Source organism: Phragmites australis, chromosome 5 (assembly GCF_958298935.1).
Source record: "Phragmites australis chromosome 5, lpPhrAust1.1, whole genome shotgun sequence".
Classification (NCBI taxonomy): Eukaryota; Viridiplantae; Streptophyta; class Magnoliopsida; order Poales; family Poaceae; genus Phragmites; species Phragmites australis.
In genome coordinates this window covers 303,186-324,808 of record NC_084925.1, presented here as the reverse complement: position 1 = coordinate 324,808, position 21,623 = coordinate 303,186, and the positions used below count along the sequence as shown (strand labels likewise).

At 40.9% G+C, this 21,623-nt stretch overlaps 2 protein-coding genes across 4 annotated transcripts; both read left to right on the top strand.

Annotated features, from left to right (window-relative positions):
- Positions 1 to 1,320: 1,320 nt before the first annotated feature.
- LOC133918176 (probable transcription factor KAN2) lies at positions 1,321 to 13,384 on the top strand. 3 transcript variants are annotated; one of them, XR_009909727.1, is made up of 8 exons: positions 1,321 to 5,170; positions 5,374 to 5,450; positions 6,373 to 6,418; positions 6,505 to 6,682; positions 8,991 to 9,063; positions 9,321 to 9,495; positions 10,745 to 11,039; positions 13,192 to 13,384. XR_009909727.1 is itself a non-coding variant. In XM_062361916.1 (6 exons), exons 1-6 carry the CDS (start codon positions 4,528 to 4,530, stop codon positions 9,441 to 9,443), a joined length of 1,140 nt encoding a protein of 379 aa, XP_062217900.1. In that variant the 5' UTR covers positions 1,321 to 4,527; the 3' UTR covers positions 9,444 to 10,277. The 3 variants fall into 3 exon arrangements, 2 of the variants coding, with proteins under 2 accessions (XP_062217900.1, XP_062217901.1); XM_062361916.1 differs by lacking the exons at positions 10,745 to 11,039; positions 13,192 to 13,384 and having other exon boundaries at positions 9,321 to 10,277; XM_062361917.1 differs by lacking the exons at positions 10,745 to 11,039; positions 13,192 to 13,384 and having other exon boundaries at positions 8,994 to 9,063; positions 9,321 to 10,276.
- A 2,345-nt stretch (positions 13,385 to 15,729) lies between these two features.
- LOC133918173 (extra-large guanine nucleotide-binding protein 3-like) lies at positions 15,730 to 21,604 on the top strand. Its single transcript, XM_062361911.1, has 9 exons — positions 15,730 to 17,274; positions 17,358 to 17,495; positions 18,861 to 18,965; positions 19,068 to 19,250; positions 19,656 to 19,833; positions 19,915 to 20,159; positions 20,289 to 20,461; positions 20,544 to 20,741; positions 21,001 to 21,604. The coding sequence occupies exons 1-9, from the start codon at positions 16,303 to 16,305 to the stop codon at positions 21,386 to 21,388; spliced, it is 2,580 nt and encodes an 859-aa protein (XP_062217895.1). The 5' UTR covers positions 15,730 to 16,302; the 3' UTR covers positions 21,389 to 21,604.
- Positions 21,605 to 21,623: the final 19 nt, after the last annotated feature.

Here is a 21,623-nt window from a genome sequence, read left to right as displayed (position 1 = left end):
GGGAGACGGGCGTAATTAACCGGAGGCTTCGCAAGCTCACAGGAACCAAGACAAACGATCGCCGGAAGACTCAGTCAGATAGCGTGTGTATGTGTGTGAGAGAGCAAATTGTAATTTATGAAACTGTAATTTATGATTTCGATAACAAATGAATAAAGTTACGTGTTTCAATTACATTTTATCTTATGTTTCTCTCGTATACGTTTGTATCATGTCACATTCGCGATTAAAGACATTCAGCGTTACATATAGCAATTTGAATACAATGACATGTTTCGGATCCACGAAACAGGTTTCGAATGTGCGAAACATTTGTATTATTCGATGTTGACTGGTCCTTAAAAATTATCAATTTACCTGTGGATAGCCTAATCTGTGCCCAACAGTGCGCAAACCTGAATCCTATTGCACCACCACCAACACCACAACAACAACAGGGAAAATTGGTTTGGTTCTACAGCCAGATCCAAGAACAGGAACTTGGGCACAACCTGAGTAATCTTAAAACTTGGGCAGAAACTTGAAAATTATCTTTTCAGTGTCTAATGGCATTTGCCTGGTAAGGACAAGAACAGTAGCACACAACAAACTTGCCTTAGCATTCGGTTGCAATCCGACCTTCAGCAACAAACAGGTTGCTTACACACTTGAGCCACCTGGGCTGGGAGCGCTCCACAAAGCACTAAGCACATGACCCTGCTTTCTTTCCTCCTGCTTCAGATCGATTCTTGAAATCATTCATTATAGAAATGAATGCTACAGGATGAAATTAAAAAAAAACCAAATTAACACGGCAAATACAAACAAACAATAACGCATTTTCCTTCCTTGTCAGAATGCTCAGTTCTCACACTCCACATAACTTGCCAAATTTTTTGCTATCCTGATTCCTCGAGCATGTATATATGCAACCTCACACAATATGGGAGTCCAACAAAGGCTCTCCTGGCCCCTTGGTGCTACCTTTTACTCCAGTCTCCCAAGAGTACGTAGCACGTATCACAATATGCCACCTTCCTACCACTTCATTCCTTTCTTCCTCTTGTTAATTCTCTTTCAACAGTGCCCCTCGCCTTCAGTGGCCTCCCAGTTTGACACCTGCGAAAGATGCAGCAAGAGCAATCCTAAGGTGAACTACACCCTCTGTGTTACATCTCTTTCAGAGAGCCGTGAGGCAGACCTCCACGGGCTTGCTATGATTTCAGCAAAGTTGGTCAGATCGGGTGTGATGAGCATGGAGTCCAAGATGAAGGAGCTAAGCAGGAAGGAAACAGCAGGGACAAACCCAACCCAATCCACATAATATATCTCATCAAACTTAATCCCACCCAACCTAAAGAATAGCTTTGCCAACCTAACCCAACCCAGATCTCTCAAACAGGCTCAACCCACTCTCCAACCCATTATCACGTTTCAGCCTGTGAGCCTGGCCAGCATGCTGCTGCCCATGTGCCTAAAGCCAGCCGGTTCTAGTTAAACAAGTTCAAAAGTAAATGAGTGTCACATTCTAATTTTTTTATAAACAAGGTCAACAGATCCAAAATATAAAAAAAGAACGTTGAAGAGACCCATGTGCCGCAACTAAGCACGTTGAACAGAACTACAAAGATAAAAAAGAACACACGACGTTGAACAGAAACACACAATATTACATTGGCATATTCACTTATTATACATAGAAGAGAAATCACAGAAATATTTGTTCTGACTTGTTATACTCTACTGATCTTGGAGCTGCAGGCATATGGACATAGTTTAGATCAAAGAATATTTGCTAACCAAAGATGCAGCACAATGATAACGCACCCAATGTCCACAATAAGGAGTCTAACAAAGTTCAGAATGTTCAGAATGAGCATCAGATCCAATGGTCAATGGTGCTACATTTAGTTAAGTGTGTCATGATATAGTGATCTAAACTAAAACTTCCCAAAAAAACTTAACTAAACAGGGCATCATCGCAACAGAGAGTTGAAGAACTGGTGAATGTAAAAGAACTTGAACCAAGCACCCAACTGATGCTTGCACTTACAGTCAAAACTCAGACGGGTGTCAAAAGAACTTGGACTGATCATCCGCTGCAATCACAACAAAATAAAAAATATGCAGTTAAATAGGTGCCACAAGCATTGCTCCTGCTCCGGGCAAGACAATACAAGAACTAATCATTCTCAGATCTTATATGTTATAATGATCTGTCAAGCTAAAGCAAATATAACTTAGCCACAGAAGTAATAGGATATTAGCAAGTTCTTGCAACCTGACAGATCTCCCGATCTACTTTGAGAACGGTAAGCCTAGACAAACATCAACTCCCATCTACTTTGAGAACAGATCTCCAGAAGTTGACAGGAAAGAGAAAAGGGAAAAGGCATAAGCTTGTATTGTTGCTAAACTTTTTTTTTTTTTTTGCCTAAACAACTGAGTTGGATCTCTTTCTACAAAGCCATCTATGTCTGTCATTGTTCAGAAACTGAAGCAAACCAGCAACCCTCCAGATTGGTACATGCACACCTTGAAGTGATTGAAGATATGATAAATTCAGCAAAGTAGAATCAGAGGCAAGTTTTTCAGCACAATAGAATCAAGTTGATTACCTCATCTAGCTTCATTGCCTGGAAATTCATATAGTCAGTCTTTGCCACAAACAAGAGCTTTGAGAGTTTCTGGCGTCATTGAGCTTCGATTGTCACCAAGAATCCGACCGCCACAACTAAATGCAGATTCTGAAGAAACCGTGCTCATAGGTATTGCAAGGAAATCACGTGCCATAGCTGATAGCACAGGGTCTTTCTTGGCATCTGTTTTCCACCAGCTCAAAATTTCAAACCTCTCATCTGTTCTTACAAACTCTTCTTCTAAATATGCTTCAAGCTCTGACTTTGGAATATGCCTCCCTCTCCTCTGGGACCATCGAACAAATTCTTGTACTCTTATTTTCCTAAGGATTGGTGAACCCAAAGTACTCTTGGCTGCACTAACATGAGGCAAGGTTGCATTATTTCTCCTAAGAACCTTTTCATATTCCTCAAAGTACTTGGTGAGCCATTCTTTAGCCAAGGTCATACCCTTGTCAATGTCAACATAGTGCTTGCACACCTTATCGTAAAAGAAATCTAAGAAATCCATTTTCTCGAGGGATCAAGTATGACGGCAATAACAAAGGTTATGTTGTAGTTGCCATCCCAATACTTACTGAACTTTGAGTCCATAGCACTAGCCAAATCATTTAGAACCTCATTAACTTGCCATTCTCGATATCTTACTGCTTGGTGGATACAAAGAACATTGTGCAAAAATAGTTGACATGTAGGACTCCTATCCGCTGAGAATGCTTTTGTAGCTTCTTCAAAAGCTCCAAGAAACTCACCAATAGCCTGAACATTAGTCCACTCTTCCTTGGTTGGTGAAGGTTCAAGCAGTGATTCAGCGCACCTTTTCACGACAACCTTGTACTTGACAACCTCGACAATCATATCATGTGTCGAGTTCTAACGGTTAGGAACATCAAGAACTAAACCAGCCTTTGGAGAAAGACATGCCCTTTCAGCAATCTCATCAAAAGTTTTGATTCGTCATGGTGATGAATCAATGTGCCTGATTAATTCTCGTATCATCTCTATCGCCTTCACATATATAAAACCAATAATCTTCTTCTTCAAGACAAAGCTGGCATCAATATAATGGGTCGTTAGGCAAATACATCCTAACTTTTGGTTAGATGTCCAAAGGTCAAACGTGAAGCATATGCGGGAATCAAGATTTTACAGTTCACTTTGCAATTCTTGCTTCACTTGCTCATACCTAGCAACAGAATTATTGCGCATTGTTTGAAGCCTGATGCCACTAAATGTTGGTTGCATCGACTCCATCCATGGAGCAAAGTAGGGGTCATCAAATTTATTGAATGGAACCTCGCGTGAATGCACCACTTGACCATTAACTCATGGCTTCTTTGAGGATCAAAGACAGAGAGAGGGCAAGCAAACAAGCAAAGGGCTATCTATCTACTAGCATGAGAAGTGAAGTTGGAGAAGCAAACAAGCAAAGGACTGAATCTAATTAGCTAGCTAGGCGTTACACACAATTGCCAGTCATTGTCACTTGTTGTTCATTCATTCTCAGCAACACACTCACACATGACGCTACACCAGCAGCACGCCACCACCACACTCCTCTCTCTCTCTCTCTCTCTCTCTCTCTCTCTCTCTCTCTCTCTCTCCAAATCCTCTCTCTCTCTCCAAATCCTCTACATATCCATCTTCTTCACCGTACCTCCTCTAGCTAGGGCTCTAGCTACCTCATCAAGAACATCCACACATCTCCAAACCCACCAAGCAAGATCGATCCAACTAAATTCTTTTGATATAGTTATTGAAGCAAGATCGAGGGAGCCGGCCGGCTCAATTGTATTCGTTACCTTCATCCTCGGAATCGATCGTCCAAAGATTGATTCTACTAGCGTTGTGCCCCGCTTGTTTTTCTTCCCCTTGGTACCAAGTCAATCAAGCAATTGCATCTCCATTTATGGAGCTGTTCCCCCGGCAGCCGGACCTGTCGCTGCAAATCAGCACCCGCCCGAGCAGCCCGTCCTCCGCGCCGACGGCCTGGGGGCCACATTCGTCATCGGACTCCGGCGACAACAGCACCGCGTCGGCTCGATTCCACCACCTAGGGTTTTGGCGAACCACCGACAGCACCACCGTGAAAGACACAACGTCAGCGACCCTGCCGCCTTCTTACAACCTCCTCCCCTTAGCCGCCACCACCACGGCAAATCCTACAAGCACCAGTGGCAGTGGCAGTGGCAGTGGCAGCGCTGCTGCTGCGACCACCATGCCTCCTGCTTGTTACCACCACACAAGTATGAGCAGTGGTGGTGCAAGCTACAAGCAGATTACGTCTACCAGCAGCTACGACCATGGCGGCTGCTACTCCAACCAGCACTACCACCTGACGAATGCTTTGCTCAAGCCGATCAGAGAGGTCCCAATCTACCATCACCGCCAACATCCCTTCCAGTTCCAGCTCCAGCAGCAGCACGTGATGATGGCGAGGTCGAGGTACGCGCCGGCGGGGCGGCGAAGCTTGCGGGCACCAAGAATGCGGTGGACGACCACGCTGCACGCGCGCTTCGTCCACGCTGTCGAGTTCCTTGGCGGCCATGAGAGTATGTACACAGATCTCTCTCTAATCTCTCTGAGTGTATGAGCGCGTCGCGTGTCTATAATTAATTAATTGATTGATTGATTCACACATGAAAGATACCGATTTCTTTTTATTCTTAATTTCTTGTTCTCATGGAATTGATTTTGTGATGGGATCGAGTGATCACATGATGTGTTTTCTTTTCCTGGGATTAATTGGATTCAGGGGCTACTCCCAAGTCAGTGCTGGAGCTCATGGATGTGAAGGATCTCACCTTGGCCCATGTCAAATCTCACTTGCAGGTAACATACCTGCTTGATTAATGATTAAATTGACTGAATCTTATTTAAAATTTTGCGAACGGGTTTGTAGCTCGGTGGCAAAGCCTCAGGGAGAGGCTGAGCTGGTCACGGGTTCTATCTCGGCCTCGCACGTCTCTAACCTCCAATAAAAACCGTGCAGATAGGATCACACGTTAAAAAATCTTATTCAATATTTTCTCTTTTTTTTCTTTTTCATATGGTTGGAACATGTGTTCGTGATGGCTTTAATTAGTATAGGTCTTGATCCTTTTTCATCCAGATTTTCAAAGCTCAGTTCTTGATGCATGATGTGAATATCGAGCATGTCTCCTCTTCTTGTTTCAGCCTTGCTTTAGTCCATATAGCGCGCTCTTTTGTTAAAGCAGGCATATATGATCCATACATATATGGTTTGCAACGTAGATTGTGATCGTATGAACAGAGAAAAGAAGAAAGAAAGGAAACAACATAGCAGTACAGTGCATAGCTCTCCCTCCTCTCTCTCTCTCCCATTGTAGAGTGTAATGGAGCAGCTTTTTGCAAGAGGGGTCGGAACACAAGGCTAGCTTTTGCAATTGAAAGAAAATCTCTCTCCCTCCCTCCTTGTACATGTTGTGCAGTAAAAAAAGGTAATCAATATCTTTGGCAGGCAGGCATATATGTGCAAGGGAGGTATAAATAGATTGTTAGAAGAAATGACATTTTGCAGCAGTGTATAGTGACCAGTAAGTACATTGTGCAGTTGGTTTGTTATCCTGACCTTCTGGAACTTCGAATGCTCTATTAAATATAGTTTTAATTTGCATCTGAGGAAAACATGTAGTACGTACTCCAGGCTGGGCCAATATATGTACTTGTTGAATTTTTTTTATGTATCATGAATTCCTGCTAGTTAATAGCATGCTATATGCAATTCATGCAGATGTATCGCACGATAAAAAACACTGACAAACCTGCAGTTTCTTCAGGTATATACTAATCCTCTAAGATATCTTTTTGGCTTCTTAAGTTAGTTTTCCTTATATTTAAGTTAATTTCTTTCGTTATTTTTTAGGACAAAATGATGGATTCGAGAACGGGTCGGCAGGAGAGAGATCCGGCGACAGCTTTCTAGAGATCCGCAGTGGCCGACAGATGGATCAACCGTTAGCACAAAATGGGACTAATAGCACTACTGGGAATTCTCACACGAACAGCAATTACAGTGGTGGTCTATGGAGCAACTCTTCAAGGTGATAACACTCCTTTTACTTTGTTCTAATCTCTTTAGTTTCTTTACTTTCGTTAATCAACTAATTAATTAAGTGAAGCTAGTAGCAGAGATAGTTATATAAATAGTTAAATAAATGGATACTTAATAAGTAAATTTCATCATCCAATTCCTATGTGCACCATGCATGCATGCATATATAATCGTCCTAGGTTGACAAATAAAAGGAGTTATCTATATACTTAACCGATCCTAGCTACTCCTACATTTGACTAGCACAATTATGTGAATCAAGAAGGCTTAACTCTTATAGGAGTTGATATATAGACAGTAGCTAGTGCTGATTACCATATGCATTTTGATGTACTATTAGGGTTTTTTTTTCAGAGTCCTTAAACTAGCTCCTAGAGTAAAATAAGAGTAGCTCTGCTAACGACAGTTTTTAGCTAGTTTTCAGATCTTATATTGATTATGTGAGAGTGATACCTTAAAATGAACTAGATGTATGAAGTTAAAAATCAGTTTCTCCTGATTTATTTCCTCATAAAATTACTTCATCCATAGAGTCTACCTTAGAGAATCACTTTCAACTATAAAATCATTTTCTCTGTAGAATTATTCCTCCGAAAATTTGGATCAGATGAAGCTATAAGAAGCATGCCCTTACTGTATGAGTAAACATTTTATTTGTATATATATGTTTTACTACTTAACAATATGCCAAGAAAAGCTTGATTTTTCTGCTTTAGCTAGCCACAGAAAGACAGAGAGTGACAGTAGTACCATGTTGGCCGCGGGAGATGTCTCATGATCTCATCTCAAAAGCTAAGCTCTGTGGCATTCCCTATGCCTCATTCATGGACCACACTAGTGCTCTCTCTCTCTCTCTCTCTCTCTCTCTCTCTCTCTCTCTCTCTCTCTCTCTCTCTCTCTCTCCCCCCCCCCCCCCTAAAATGCAAATATAAATATATACTTGCTCGCAAAAAAATTGGAAAGAAATAAATCTTGGCATTGTTCGATCTATTTGTCCAGTATTTTTTGGACATTTGAAACCTCATGGTGGTGCAATGATAGATCTCCTTCAGTTGTTTAATGGCATGGCTGCAACGAAAAGCTGTTCCTCCTCCCCTCTGTACACGGGCATGGGCACATTATCGGATCGGATATTGGATTCGGATGTGAGAGTTAAGTATCAGTTGGATATCAGATATACAAGAATAAAATCGGATGTATCTGAAGGCTATCCGATAACTATCCGAGTCTATCTTTCGAAACTAGTAATTTTTTTCATACGGAGTCGAATAGAGCCAATCTTTGTATTAAAATTATTGTCCTTAACGAGATATACAAGTTTGTAGTTGATACCTTTTTATTTAAATTATTAATATGTTTAAATAATTAATATAAGCTTCAATTAGCATATTAGACACTCGTAACTTCTCCGATTTCACTCTAGCACAACTCCTTTCATAGAAGTATATTATTGATTTGCTTGTTGGACCTATAATGTAGTTGAGTTTTGGATATATAGAATGATCGAACAATCATAATATATGCAATATATATGATTATTGCTTTTACTCAATATCTTAATAAATATTTATGATTGACATTGTCTGTATCTGACTTGTCATATATTCGATTCGTATCGATCCTTATTCATGATCGAGACTATCCGTATCTGTATATGTATTCGATACCGTCCATATTTAGCTCTAATTCTAATAAAAAAATATAAAATAGGATTTAAATCACCGATATCCATCTATATTCAATCCGATTACACCTCTATTACCTAGGAGATGAGATGAGATGAGCACACAGTAACACATGCATACCAGAGAGTAGTGCAGGGCCGCTTGCTTGTCCAGAAAGGAAAATGACAAAATGTACTGCCTGCCTCACTGCATGCTTCCTACTAAAAAATTATGTATATATATCCTTTAATTTTGTTTTGCATGAAAAGTTTCACCCTACACAAAAAAGAGGTCTATGCACTATGCATGAGAACAGTGGTATATTTTTAAAGAAAAATAAAGCTAGCTAGGTTCAAACAAAGGACAAAGCTTAAGACTTCTTTGGAGATGGTGGTGCTACTGAGTTATACTACTACAATACTAGGCTAGATAACCTTTTTAAACATATTTATAATCATACCTCAACATAATGGTCCCTCAGTTGTGAGTTGTGACACATATATAGTAGTACACTAGCACAATGTTATTTGTGTGATTTCTGCTTGATCAGATCTAGATCAGGTGATTCATTACCATTAATTGGAGCCGGCCTTTTGATGTTTCTATTTATCATTTCTCTCTTGTGCCTCCCAGCAGGGCAGCCTGGCCTGATTTCAGCTCACCAAGTGAATCAAACACTGAATCCAGCAGAAAGCAAAACCTCAAGGTAATTACATATCAAGAAAACCATAATATTTTCAATTCTTAATTCACATTAGGATGTATATATGTACTCAATGTTTGGCTAAAGAAAGCCTGAAAATGGTCAAGAGAAATAAGATTAATAATATACAATTGGGTAGTGTTAATTTATGTCATATATATAATTATATATAAAAGAAGTAAGTGTAATTCCTTGAGATTTGATCTATCTGGAAGATAAACTAGACAACCAATTGAACTGAATTTTGTTTTGGCATGCAGGAAGAAGCTCCATCAAAGAGTTTGGAGATGTCAGAGATGAATGTGTCATGCATCTCTGAGACATCCAGCCCGCTGGCCGGGCAGCCAAATCTTGAGTTTACCCTAGGGCGGCACAATAAGTAGGGTGCTGCTTGCATGATCCAGTCACCAACAACGAACGGGCAGATCGATCGAGGTAATAAAGCAGGCACACAAAAGATGCAAAAAAGGGAAAGCATATGGCACTAATATATTCTGTCCAAAGAGTATGCATGCATGGCGAGATAAAAAAAGGCCAGCAAATTAAACTGATATATATTACCATCTTCACTCCACTATGTATGTGTGTGGAAATTAAGAAAGAGAGAGAGGTCGCAAGGAGATCTAGATATATTATGTTGCTCGATCTCCATATGGGGTTTGCGCTAGCTGCTTTACGTATATAAAGTCTTGTATGTTGTTTAAAGATTATATATATCCGCATGAAGATGATGAGTGAGAGATCGATCGACGAGCTGACTTCATCTTTTTCTGCTGCCACGGTACAGATTAAAGCAGCAGGGGAAATCTGTTAAAGGAGAGGCCTCGTTCACGTGCATGCAACTCCGATCCCATTTAGCTAGATGCATGTTGCTTTTATATATGTGCCCAAATTAAAGCTAGCAAAGGAAAAAAGAAATACTACTAGTAATTGTAGATGAGACCTGTACATTTTTCATGGAATTAATCGATCTGCGTGCAACCAACGACATGAAAAGAAATCTCACATTTACCAAACCTTACCTAAAAAGATGAGGAGCGCATATCGGTTGCCTTTGCATCTTCAGGATTCTTGCCGTACAATACAATCGTGCCCTCAAAGTTTTAATTCGTCAACAAATCGGGGATTGATAGAGGCTATCTGAAGTAGATATGATGATCGAAATTCATTGTTTTAAGCTTCCTAGCTAGCTTGTTATTTCATCTTGAAGTGAAATATATATGAACATAATATTTTAAGCGGTTGTAGTTAAATCTATACCTGTACCCTTATAAAATGCACGAGTTCTTGCAGATCCAATCAATCCATATCGTCTACCTGAGTTGATCAAATGATCACCATGTAAAATTAGATCTCGTTCCTCCTTCAAAAAATACAGTCAATCTTCAAGTATTTGCCTATAGATAAACCTACGATATGCCACCAAACAATTATCTAATCTACGATATAACATCTATTGTAAGGATGACATGTGGGTTCCACATGTTATTGATATAACGATTGCATATAAGAAACACAACGATTTATTTAGTGGCAAATAGTGGAATCTCCCGCCTTTCATACCTAGACATCCGATACTTGTCTTCCATACATTCCAAAAATACATCCAATCTCTCATTATTTAACTTTCATACCTAGACATCTAATATTTACCTTCCATACGTTCACTGACATATTTCTTCAGAGGGTGTGCCACCTCCTTCACTTTGCCTACAACGCTGAGTTTCTCCAGAGGGTGCGCCGCATCCTGCACTTCGCCTACCGTTCCGGCTTTCAGGAGAGGGTGCACCACCACCCGCACGTTGTCTCCACCGCTGTCTACCATGGAGTTCGCCTTTGTCGTACTATCTTTACACCAATGAACTATATAAGAATTATTTTTATCCCTTTATAAATCGGTCACCATCTTGATTCTCCTTACAACGTTGCTACGGACGATCAACTCTGGATGACTCGGCCCCCTCCACTCTCATATCTAGGTACTTGTTATTCTCCCCTTCCTGAAATTATATGATCATGTTGTGAATTTCGTGTATGCAAATCTTTTTTTATGTTATATCTTTTGACTTCTTCGGATTACTATATTCTGAATTGATTTCACGTGTGTAAAATATATGTGCAGTTGCTAGTTTAATAAAGTTGACCAGCCAGTTAAAACTGGTGATGTACATATGCTCTCAAATCTCAACACCAATCAGATCAATCGCGTCATACGTTGCATTTTGGTTTCAAAAATAATTGAAGCTCACAACGCACATTGCTAGCTAGGATACAACAAAATGTGCTATGTGTAGAAATGCATTGTGTACCTTTTTTATAAAAAAATCTTGGCATAATTTGGAGTATCAAACTTGCTAGTGTATATATAGGTTCTTCATCAACTGATGACTACTGCATCTGCATGCATAGCCTTAAAATTAAGAGAAAAAAACCAAAAGAAAAACGGACAGCCTTTGTACCTCTCATTGGTGAGAGCAGAGAGGCACCCATGCGTGTGGGTCAGTCAAACCCAAGAAAAGCAGAGAAAGCAGCAGCAGCAATAGATTGATTTAGTTTTTTCACTGGGACATGAAGGTGAAAAGATCCGAGGAGCCCTCCCTAGCTAGTAGCTAGAACCAGAATCAGGTCAGGTGACTGAATGATAAAAGAGATGCTACTCTCCTTTTTCCCCTGCAGATCAGAGAGCTTTTATTTTATTGGCACACACATGAATCCACACATGGACTGTTTATGCAATGCATGTTTGCCTTCTTTCTTTCTTTCAGCTTTAAAGGTTGTGGTGTTGGTGTTGTTCCCTTGAAGCACTCGAGGTTGCACTTTTGGGACCTGCTTGCTTTACCATGCATCTGTCTGGCATTGACCCAGCCACAGGTGAGTAGAAAGATCTTGCTAGCTAGCTGGTGTAGACTGCAGAAAGAGACCACCAAATTATAGTAGAATGAGTAGCATATGATGAACTACTAGTGATCATATAAAGGATACTCTAACTCCAGCTGTGTATGGCAGCATGGGCTACTACTGATTTGGATCTCTGATTCTTTCTCCCCGTGTTTCTTGGGCTAGACTAGACTAGAGATAGTGTGTGGTGTGGACAACCACAGCATGCATGCAGCAACAGCCAGTGTATTGCATGCATGTCAGGGCCACTGCAGTACGTGTTGACACCTCTTCTCATCCTTGACTTGAGCCCATCCGAATTTCAGACCGTATTGAAATCGTTTGTCGGCCCATAGCGATGGAAGCCCAGATCAAAGGAGGAGTCTCATTCTCCGGTGCTCCTGTGATAGTCTCGTCTTCTCCGCCGAAGCATCCGCAGGATCCAAGATCTTCATCCAGACCATCTTAGCCTTCCTCACGGATCGGACAGGCCGATCTCATTTGTGAGCGCTTGCTTCGATTCGCAGGATGTGGGTTGTAGCTGCTAGCAATATGATCATCCGACGGAGACTGACTCGCTTATTATGCTCCCTATAGTCCAGACACGAGCTACATGCCATTGTCACTTCTTCTTCTTCTTCTTCTCCTCCTCCTCCTCCTCCTCCTCCTCCTCCTCCTCCTCCTCCTCTCCTCCTCCTCGTCCATTAGCTGCTTGCTGTCTCTTCTCTATTCTAGCTAGCTTGAGCTTGACTATTAGAAGCCACAAGGATAGATGCCAGGCTCCTGATCCACTCCCTCCTTTGTTTGCCTCTCGACCTGTCCAATCAATTAGTATGATCTAGGTGATGTTTCTTTTAAAAACTATTGCTGACTTAGCTTCTGTCATCAATGGCACCACAATGGTGGCCTTTCTAGCAATTTGATAACTAATCGCCACATTGTTTGACCTAGCTAGTTCACGTTTTTTTTTTTTTTGGGTGCGGAATCAGCTTTTAAGAACATGCAAAAAACTATCACCTTTCCTTTTTTCTGTTTCTGAAGCAAGCTGCTGTTTGGTGGTAATTTTGCGGTGCTACGGGTTGGTTAATGTATCAGTTTGCAACAAGAGTGAGTCTAGACTCTAGACTTGAAAAGTGCAAGCCAAGATGGCAGATGAGATGATATGATCAGTAGTTTCTGGATTTTCTCATGCACCAATAGTCTGTCTGTCCACCAATCGTTGGATTAATACATAAATTATTGATGGAATTTTAGGTACATTTTCCGTTCCTGGACTTTCATTATTATCCACCCTGTGGTGGGGCCCAGCTGCAGCACCGACCTACCAGTACTACAATCAATTTCCGTACACACCACACCAGCAGCAGCTCATCAATTTACTCCGGGAGTACTGTATTTTTTACGTACTGCTGTCTCCAGTACTCCAGTGTCCACACTTAAGTGAGCCTGCCTTTCTGCCGAAAACACAGAAATCACATTGTACTATACCGTATTTCAAGAGAACAAACCATTCATAAGGTTTCCAAAGAACAAACTACATGTATTCCATTTTTAAGCAACTCTTATTTAAATATGACAAGATTAAAAAATTCAAGTCCACTTTCAAACAACTCTTATTTAAATATAAGAAAGATAAAATCATCCAAGCAAATACAAATCGACTAAGTAGAGCTAAACGATCAAAATCACCTCCTAGACAAGGAGTATATGGATGCCACCCCTTGACCAACTCAGTGCTATAACGGTATATGGATGCCACCCCTCCTATACAAATTAATCCTTTTTATTTGATGTGGATAGCACCACAAAGACCAGTATTTGATAGAATATCACATCTTGATCGATTAAAGCTTACAAATCGGTCTAATGATGTTCAATATACTAAAGATGTAAAGAAAGTATACCGAGCCGAGAAGGGTAGTGCTTCTACTCAAATTTTAGATTCTAATGTTAATAAAGTATATGCTACTACTGCTGATATTATTAAGATTGGTTCAATGAAAAATATTGACCAAAGAACTTGGCAAATGATCAATTATTTTTTTGATAAATCGGTCAAGTCTAAACACATATCTACTGTTGTCCAAATTGTTTCAAGGGATAATGATCATAAAGCAAGTAGCACCAAGACACTTTCTAAATACCTACAACCGAGGTGGTGTCCCTCAGGCTTGTCTCACACAAAGAAACGAAAATTGCAACGGCTACGCAAGCAAGAATTAGTAGAGCAACAAGCTGAAAAATTATGAGATGCTACTTTCAATGAGATTAAACCAATGCAACATGTGAAGCAAATATAAAGACCAAAGCTAGATGTTATAATAGCTCCTACAACAACTCTTTCATCAATAACAACGCTAGTACCTATGCAAGAGGACAAGAAAGATGAAGAATTACTTGATTATGAGAGTCATCGGTGTATGCTAATGATGCTTCACCAACTAAAGGTATAGATATTAATATGATTTTTATGTTACCTTCAGAGTTCCGGTTAAATGGTGTAGTGAATCAATAAACAAAGACGTAAGGCCAATGTATTACTTACCATCGTCCTAAGGTATTTATGATTGATGTCTTGATCATCGTCCTAAAAAATGTAGAAATAGGTCAGATATGTTTTTTTTGGCATATAAGCTTTACCAAAAAAAAAAAAAAAAATAGGGGGACACATGTTGACGATCGAAATTGGTATATTGTGAAGAATTTTGGTTCTGAAAGTTTCTTGGTTGATCAGTGAACAATAATTCGACCAGTAAATAGTAGCTCCGACCATGATGAATAGTGTTTTGACCAGTGAACAATACTTCAACTACCATAACAGTACTATGCCATATAAACAGTAACTCTAACCATACGAATAGTAACTCCGACCAGTGAACATACTTCATGACCACGATTAGTGATTACGATCAGTGGTCACGACAGTGGGGCGATCAATGACCATGGTTTATTTTAGCAGTTAGTCTCCGAACAAGTGGAAGAGCTGATCGGATTCAAGTACATAGATACATCAAGCATGTAGACGAATTCAAGAAGATCGAACTGCAATAAAGGATACTTAGGCAGATATATGAGAGTTTACGTGGTTGATTAGGAAAGATATGTTAGTTATAGAAAATTTGGAGATCAAAAAGCATAGCCGAATTATATTTGTAGATCTTGTTTAGTTTGAATTAGAAGTCCTGATCTCTTATGATTAAGATCTATCGTCTTTTAAATATGAGAGCGTCATGGCTAATTGAGAAAATCAACCAATGGATCAGATCAATCTACTTTACATTTCATCTTTCATCTAGTTTCTGTAACATTGTTCTCTTTTTCGATCTATATTAATACATATTCTTGATTCTAATGATCAAGGACAAGACAACGGTCATTCGTACTCTGACAGAATCTTTTTCGAGTATAGGTAACTATAAAAGTCCAATAACGTAGTGCCATAACTAGGGTATCACATTGCTCGTCGGATATTACATACGATGGGCTTCTTTTCATATCAACAGTGCCAACAACTATATGAATTCCTCTTAAAAACTAAATCCATTCATGATGTTACTATAATGCTATTAAGCTTCAAAGGGCGTATTATAGTAAATTTGATGCATGGAATTACGTCGATATCAGAACCGATACTTGTTCTTACCCCAAGGGATCAGAATAACAACGACTGAATGAAATAAAAACTCGAAGAACACAGTGCAAATTACTACTGCTAGTTTTACCACGAGCACTGTACATGGTAACTAGAATCAAATCCGAGGGGTTAAAAGAAGAGATGAGATTGAGCCATTCCGATCCGAGTAGTAGAGTAGTGAAGTGTCTGTTGTTGGCGGCTCATCTTCGTCTTCCTGCCGTCGCTTTCCTTCTCAGTCCAAAAGCGACACGTTTATTACAAGTCAGCCCTGCAGCCTTTCGGGGTCTCTAGGTCTGTCCTCCGTTCTCCATCCATCCATGGTGTGGTGTCCTACAGCTACAGCCTGTGCAGGATTCATTCTCGTTGCTTCGTTCTGATCAATCCGATCCAATTTTGAGGAGAGGTGGCCAAGATCTCCTTCTGCCGACCTCGGAAAGCTCAGTTTGGTGGTGGAAAGATTGGATTTTGATTCCACCTCCTGCGGATTTGAGCGCAATTGAAGCCAGGGTTGCGGTAAAGATCTCTCCTTTTCGCAGTTCTTGCGCCCTACGAAGACTGGGGTTTCGGCCGGATTTAGTCATTGGGAAGATTCCGGTGCTAAAGGAGGAGGAGTCAAACTTTGTGGGTCGGGTCGAGAAGGATTCATCGGTCAGCTTTGCGGTTATGCGGACGTAGGTAGGAGGCCGAAAGGTGAGGTGGTTGACAAGCAGCCAGCTAGGGGAGGTAGAGAGATGGCGGAGGCGGAGGCCTTGGACGGGAGCACCTGGGAGGACATGATGAGGAGGATTCTCCCCCCCGGCACTCCCATCCCCGAGGCGCCGCCCAACCTCGACTACTCCATCGCCCTCGAGTACGACGGCCCGCCGGTGTCCTACGAGCTCCCCAGGGTAGACCCGGTGGAGATGCCAGTAATCCCCACGGCCGAGCCGGTGTCTTGTCCCCAGATGCTCGGCAATGGAGGAGGGCTACCGTTGGCACCGGTTGTTGAGCCAATCCGCCTCCCGGTGTCCAGGATCGCCCGCTGCGCAGATCCGGTGCCGGCACAGGTTGGTGGCAGCTCAGAGTCGGTCAATTCTGTCCTGCAGAATGAGGAGTTCGACAACGATGACGATTCCCGCTCACAGTCGCACGGTTCAGCGCAGAGTTCACCGGGGCCACAGAATAGGCCTGAAATGCAGGAGGGGAGGAGAGCTCCGGTGGTGACATTTGGGTTCACGCCGGACAGCAAGTACAAGAGCAAGGAGTTTGAGGAGATGTCTGAGCAGTACGTGGCGGTCACAAAGAAGGAGAAGAGGAGAAGGGCATGTTACCGTTGTGGGAAGCGGAAATGGGAGAGCAAGGAGTCGTGCCTTGTCTGCGATGCAAGGTACTGCAGCTGCTGTGTGCTTAGGATGATGGGATCAATGCCAGAAGGGCGCAAGTGTGTCACTTGCATTGGTCAGCCAATCGATGAGTCGAAGAGGTCAAAGCTGGGGAAGAACTCAAGGACACTTTCGCGTTTGCTAAGTCCATTGGAAGTAAGGCAAATATTGAAAGCTGAGAAGGAGTGCCAAGCGAATCAGCTTCGGCCTGAGCAACTTATTGTGAACGGTTGCCCTTTGAGGCCTGAAGAGTTGACAGAGCTGCTTAGTTGCACACGGCCTCCTCAGAAGCTAAAACCTGGAAAGTATTGGTATGACAAGGAGTCAGGCTTATGGGGAAAGGTAAATCTATTAGAAGTGTAACAGCAAACCTTGTGTATAAATTTAACTGAATTTGTGCTGATGAAACTGCATTTTTCTGATAGGAAGGAGAAAAACCAGACAGGATTATTAGCTCTAACCTCAACTTTACTGGGAAGCTTCAGGCCAATGCTAGCAATGGCAACACTCAGGTTTATATAAATGGAAGGGAAATAACAAAGATTGAGCTGAAAGTTCTTAAGGTACCGGTCTTTCCATTTATTTTGCTCAGAAATAGAATCATGTGTTGCTCTTGGCCAAGCATGCTTTACTCCTCTAGAACTGCTTTTCGTCAAATATAGACTATAGCTAGAGATCTGAGAAAGACCAGCTATTGAGTCCCTTTGGCCAAACTGCATTCATAAGGAATATTTTAGTGACCAGACTATGGCTGCGTTTGGATAAGCTGTGGCTTCGTAGCTTCTAGCTAGTTGAGGAAGTTGTTATGGCTGTTGAATTTTGATTGTTGTCTTTTACAATAAACTTTTAGCTTCTCAGCACACCTAAAAGCCAAAAAAGCTAGCTAGAACATGCTTCTCTGTTTTTAGTTCATTTCAGCCACAACTGCTTCTCCAGGTAGCCAAAAGCCAGCAGAAGTCAGAACCAAAAGTCAGCTGTTTGGATAGCTTCTGTCTTTTTTCAGGAAAAAGCTGAAAATAAGCCTATCCAAAGGGGGCCTATAGCTGGCAACTGCATTTATTTTCCACTTTTGGTCCAAAGTAGCATTGTGTGTATTTTATAAAGTCTATATTTGTCAGTAATTCACACTAAGTTCTCATTGTTAGTTGCAAAAAAAAAAAGAGTTCCCATTGTTGTTCCTACGAACATTTTGTCTCAAGGAATTTTACGATACACCTATTTTTACTTAAACACTCCATTTCACATAATATGACTGTTGATAATAAGTCATACCTAACCATTTCAAGGCAAGTAATGACGTCTTACCCTGTACATAATTGGGGAAATCACAACATCAAACGAGGAAATGAGTAATGATGATATCAATGTTTTTGATACTGCGTGACGTGAGCCATTTTGTCTTTTCAAGAAAAAAAAACCTTTTCACCTATTCAGTCTTTTACTTTGAGTTCCAGAACATTAGTTGACTTCAAATATGAATTTTCTGCCATTTTTTGAAATATTCAAATTATGTACTCCACTGTTTTAATGGCGACCAGTGCGAATTAAAAGATTCAGACTCATTGATTACTAAGATACTTCAATTTAAAGTCAATCACGAACACTCTTGGTGTAATCGATTCATTTTGTATACATAACAAAGGCTCAACCGTCATCTTCCTTTTAAGACTTTCCAGTTTGCGACAAATTAGGAAGTTTTCCTAAATGCATCAGTCTTTCCATTCTGGATAGCGAGATATTAATACATCATACGGAAGTTCCCTTTGTAGTCAGGACTAGTAAGTAGTAACTGGCAGCCTAGCAGGCATGCTTTTTTTAGCTAAAATTGAGCTCTTCAGTTCATGGCCAAGATTTAAAAGAGCCCTTTTACCTCAAGAGATGCACCATAAAAGAGTGTTTTAATCACATCATTTACATTATGCTTGCAGGTTGCAAATGTTCAGTGTCCCCGTGATACTCATTTTTGGGTTTATGATGATGGTCGTTATGAGGAAGAAGGGCAAAACAACATCAAGGGAAAAATATGGGAGTCAGTATGTATCTTGGTTAAAAGGAACTGCATAACATTGTTATTTCTATGAAAACTTAAGCTCGGCATGCTTATTCCTGACTTTTTTTTTCTTTTGTGTGGCCAGGCTTTGACACGTTTTGCATGTGTATTGTTTTCACTACCGGTGCCTCCTGGGAATTCTAATGGAACCAGAGATGAAGTTCACTATTCTCCAAGAACTGTCCCTGATTATTTGGACCAGAAAAGAATCCAAAAGCTGCTTCTTCTTGGACCACCTGGTGCTGGTACAAGTACTATTTTTAAGCAGGTCAGATCTGATTTCATCCATTGACCCCTTTAGCTGTATCACAATTCGTGTGATGTAACTTTCTGTAACTGGCCCTGTGCGAGAGATTGCACTGTTATGTAGTAATTCATCTGTGGGATGTAGAAGCCATTTGAAGGTCAGTAGTGATTAATTTCAACAGATTAGCCATGTTTGTTACTGTCAGGTCCCTTTGACAGACCAGAGATGAGTTATGTTTTCTAATGTGTAATCATCGGTATTATATCCTTTAAGCAGAGTACTTAGAATTTTTTTAAGGAGTTCCAGCAAGTCATGATTCGTACTCAGGATATGTGTTATCTTTACCTGCCAGTGGTGTTGATATTTTGTATCCTGCACTAATTCTTGTATGTTTCATGCTGATTTTTTCCTTTTAATGTGTCTTAGGCTAAGTACTTGTATGGGACTAGGTTCACCCAAGAAGAACTTGAAGGTATCAAACTGATGATCCAAAGCAATATGTTCAAGTATCTTGGGGTTTTGCTGGAGGGCCGCGAGCGTTTCGAGGAAGAGGCTTTGTCTAGATTGAATTACACAATTTCAGAGGATGAAAAAACTCAGCATGGTAATATTGTCAAGTCATTTGCTCTTTTGCTATTTTCTCCAGACAGAGACAGTATTATTGAGCTTTTTTTTTGGTATGCAGATGAAAATAAAGCCAATGGCTCAAATTCCTGTGTATACTCAATAAATGCAAGGCTGAAGAAATTTTCAGATTGGCTTTTGGATATCATTGCAACGGGTGATCTAGATGCATTCTTCCCTGCTGCAACACGCGAATATGCTCCGTTCGTTGACGAGATGTGGAAGGATCCTGCCATACAAGCAGCATTTAAAAGAAAGGAAGAATTGCATTTTCTCCCCGATGTGGCCGAGTACTTCTTGAGCAGGGTATAACCTCATAGCTTTTAAATTAATATAGCTCTAACCTTGATCAAGCTAGTTTGTATCGTGTAGAGATGAACTTTTCATTTCAAGTTTTTGAATGACTTTTTGGACTATACTGGCATATTTTTGCAGGCCATTGAGGTATCAAGCAATGAGTATGAACCTTCAGAGAAAGATGTGATCTTTGCTGAAGGAGTAACACAAGGAAATGGGCTGGCCTTCATTGAGTTCACCCTTGATGATCGCAGCCCAATGTCTGAACCTTATATCGAGAACCCTGAGGCACATTCCCAGCCTCTCACCAAGTAATCTCTTAACTTCCTTCTGGCCGTGTATAGAAGTGCATATAAATCATGTGCTTAATCTTGTATTCTTTTTCTTCATCAGATATCAGCTGATTAGAATTAGTGCAAAGGGCATGAATGATGGCTGTAAGTGGGTGGAAATGTTTGAGGATGTCCGCATGGTTATATTCTGCGTAGCACTGAGCGACTATGACCAATTGGGACCTCCTGTAAATGGCAGCAGTAGGCCTTTTCTGAACAAGATGATGCAAAGCAAAGAGTTATTTGAGGCTACAATCAGGTATGCTAATCTTTTCCATTAGAGAAAATTTTAGGACTGAATGCATCTGCATGGTATAATTGTCCTCGCTTAAAATGATTCTCAACTTCACGTTATCTTGGGGCCTTGCGGGGAACATTCATTCGAGTTTCATAGTTGGAAAGCATTATTATCAATTATCTCAGTGTTGGTATTGTTTCTGAAATGAAAACCTTCCTTGAATCGGTTTTGTTGAAGTCAGCAAAAAAATTGATTATAATTTTCAATTCTGTTTGACCAGGCAACCATGCTTCTGTGATACACCATTTGTTCTGGTTCTCAATAAGTACGACCTTTTTGAGGAGAAGATCAACCGTGCGCCCCTCTCAACCTGTGAGTGGTTCAATGACTTCTGCCCTGTTCGGACGCACCACAACAACCAGTCACTGGCCCAGCAGGCATACTACTACATCGCAATGAAGTTCAAGGACCTGTACGTTGCGCACACGAACCGGAAGCTTTTCGTGTGGCAGGCCCGTGCTCGTGATCGTCAGACGGTCGATGAAGCGTTTAAGTACATAAGGGAGGTTCTCAAGTGGGAAGAGGAGAAGGATGACAACTACTACCAGGAGGAATCATTCTACAGCACCACTGAAATGAGCTCCTCTCCATTTATCAGAGCGGAATGAGCACCGATTTTGGAAGCTTGCTGTCTTCTTTCCCTCAGGATTTGAACTGATTTCGTGTCCTACAGAAATCATTAACGCTTGTGTGTTAATTCTACAGCTTATTCCGATCGTAATTGGTTGTGTGCATCTTAAGAGAGAAGAATCTGTTGGTCCTGTTGTTGCTTTGTATTTACTAATTATTTTCCTGACAGAGAAAGAAAAAAAATGTTTGCGTGAGATTTTGCCCTCAGTGGCG